The sequence below is a fragment of the Physcomitrium patens genome, chromosome 24 (genome assembly GCF_059467195.1).
Source record: "Physcomitrium patens ecotype Gransden chromosome 24, ASM5946719v1, whole genome shotgun sequence".
NCBI classification, from domain to species: Eukaryota; Viridiplantae; Streptophyta; class Bryopsida; order Funariales; family Funariaceae; genus Physcomitrium; species Physcomitrium patens.
This window is the reverse complement of record NC_143433.1, coordinates 5433402-5435894: the sequence shown is the minus strand read 5'-3', so window position 1 is coordinate 5435894 and position 2493 is coordinate 5433402. Positions and strand designations below refer to the sequence as shown.

Sequence of the window (2493 nt, the reverse complement as noted above, 5' to 3'; positions counted from 1 at the left end):
GGGGCGGATCAGTAGCAGGAGAGAAGGATGACTACTGGTACTTGGCATGCAGGATTTACGAGGGTACTACGATTTTTTTCTCCTCCACTCACGTTAGACCATTACCCCTCCTTGCAGGCGCGGCAATTGCAGCAAAGCTCAAGCAGAGTTCATATCAACCCAAGTGTTAACCACAATTACCATCTTGAGCATTTTATTCATATGTTCCGGGGTCCTTCACATTCTTGCTAGGTGCTTGGGATTGCGACGGCGCGGCCGGCGGCCGGCGGCTGGGGGTTTTATTAGTCCTAGCGTATACATTCGGGGGCGGCTTCAGCATCTTTTCTCTCTGCACGACGCCGGCGTAGAGCAAGTCGTCATCGACACTCTGCCGACGTTCTTGTATGGCTCAATCAGAGAGCTCAAGGATAGCGCTGACTGTTCAATTTGCGAACGAGGACAGGCTTCGGCTCCTACCGAAGTGTAAACACGCATTCCACTTGGACTGCATTGACACATGGCTGTTGTCGAACTCCACATGCCCCTTGTGTCAGCGAAGCCTTCTCCCAGAAGCAGAATCCGCTGCACCACCCATTGACGGCAACGGACCCACTGGGTTGTCAGTAGACTCACAGGGAGCCAGTCACTCTCGGCGCCATGGCAGCTTTCGAGGTAGCTCACGCTTGAATATCCGCGGCAGTTTTCGCTTCCTTACCGATGCCATGGCTCCTTCTCTGCCACCGCCATCATCTGAGACAGATATAACACCAAGCATCTTTAATCCTGCCGTGGTGGACGTATTCCAAGCATCCCCTCTGAGTCCCGGGCCTACGGTCTGCGGGACTGAGCCTGGCGGCTCTGAAAAAGTTTCCCGAGTAGAGCTCGGCAAGGTGAACACTGATCCTAGGAGAATTGCTCGTGACACGGACAATTCCCAAGGGCCGCGCTCCTACTCCATGGGCTCCTGTGAATACGTAGTGTCTCTCACGAGGTTGGGGCTCGCAATGCCTTAAAAACCCGCGCACAAAACCTCCTTTTCGGACACCATTCCTGATCGTGTAATCTCAAGCTACGCACCAGGTCAGGAGGAGATGTTACTTGCAAGGCGGGATTCAGACTCACCTCACAGATTATCTATGGTGATGTAAACCACGACCCCCAGTCCACAACAGATCATGAATCTCAAACCTCTCTTTCTCGCCTCCAACAACATGAGCTCGCTACGACCTCCGTCTCGCAACGCGTCACCGACACTCCCCAGGACTCCACAGTGCATGGAGATGATTGTGCAAAACAACACCACTAGGGAATTGTCTACTGATTACTCATCAGTCATTTCAGCGCGTGGGACTTGCCTGATGGGTGCATCGCACTGGTATGTTTTTTCGGATCCCATCGTTACTGTGGCCGATCTAGACATCCTCACTTGCCAAGTTTTTTTTTGAAGATGTTTCTTCTGAAGATCATGAATGAAGCTCCTTCATGGAATCCATTTGTCTAGTGAGGTGCAGAATCCGTCTCTTTGCTGTGTTTTGCTCAGAAATCCTTGTGCGGCTCGTCGGTGGAATGCTACGACAGCTCGTTGGATATCGTTGTGTCTCGTCTTTCTGGCTTTAGCTATCGGAGCCCGTCCTCGGCAAACGATATAGGTTATGAGCCTTCGCTTGTATTACGGAGATGTATTCAGTATGCTTCCACAATTTTGATTGAGTTACAACAAAAAAATGAGATGATGTAATAGAAGAGGAAGTGTACGTTTGGTCAGATTTAAAAGGACTAACTATACTACTTGAGGTGTAACGGGATTGTTGTATGTTCTTTGGAGTGTCTTGTAGACTCCAAAAATAACATGTGATTGTTTAGTGTGACAAAGGCAATAGAATTTGAGTTGTGAGAAAGTAGCTAAGAGTGGCGTTGTAACTGCAAATAAATCATCTTGTAGTGAAGCTAGTGCAAAATTTAGGCAAATCAGTTGAAAATGAAACAAACACTACTTGTAATCATGAAATGAATGCTGGTATATTTTAAAAGTTATTTTGTATTTATTCTTATTAACAAAGCTAGACAACAATTACATAAATCTAGATTTTAAACTATTATTAAATATTTTACAACAAAAAAATTTAAATAAAAAAGAAAACTAGATTTGTAATTTATTTTCAGTATATTTTTATTCATATTTTGGTCGATAAGATTTTTTTTGTAACATAGATATTTAAACTTAAAAAATAATATATATATTTTAAAAACACAATCTATAAATTAGTAGAAAATCTAATTAGTTAAATTATATTACATATATTGTAATAAATTATTTATTTAATTTTTTGATTTTCTAATTTTATTTAATTTTAATACTTATACTATATTTAGAATCAAATATGAATCTTATATATATATATTTATATAGACATACAAAAAATATAAAGAATAACTCTTGTTCTATTTTTATACTAATTCAATTTTTCCTTAATAGATGTTACTTTTGAACAAAGGCCTTTATTCATCTTGACA

At 42.2% G+C, this 2493-nt stretch overlaps 1 protein-coding gene across 2 annotated transcripts; it reads left to right on the top strand.

The window, feature by feature from the left end:
- The first annotated feature begins 383 nt into the window (after nucleotides 1–383).
- On the top strand, nucleotides 384–2022 carry LOC112276909 (uncharacterized). 2 transcript variants are annotated; one of them, XR_012216671.2, is made up of 2 exons: nucleotides 384–1354; nucleotides 1520–2022. XR_012216671.2 is itself a non-coding variant. In XM_073531016.2 (1 exon), exon 1 carries the CDS (start codon nucleotides 384–386, stop codon nucleotides 990–992), a length of 609 nt encoding a protein of 202 aa, XP_073387117.1. In that variant the 3' UTR covers nucleotides 993–2022. The 2 variants fall into 2 exon arrangements, 1 of the variants encoding a protein (XP_073387117.1); XM_073531016.2 differs by having other exon boundaries at nucleotides 384–2022.
- The last annotated feature ends 471 nt before the right edge of the window (nucleotides 2023–2493 follow it).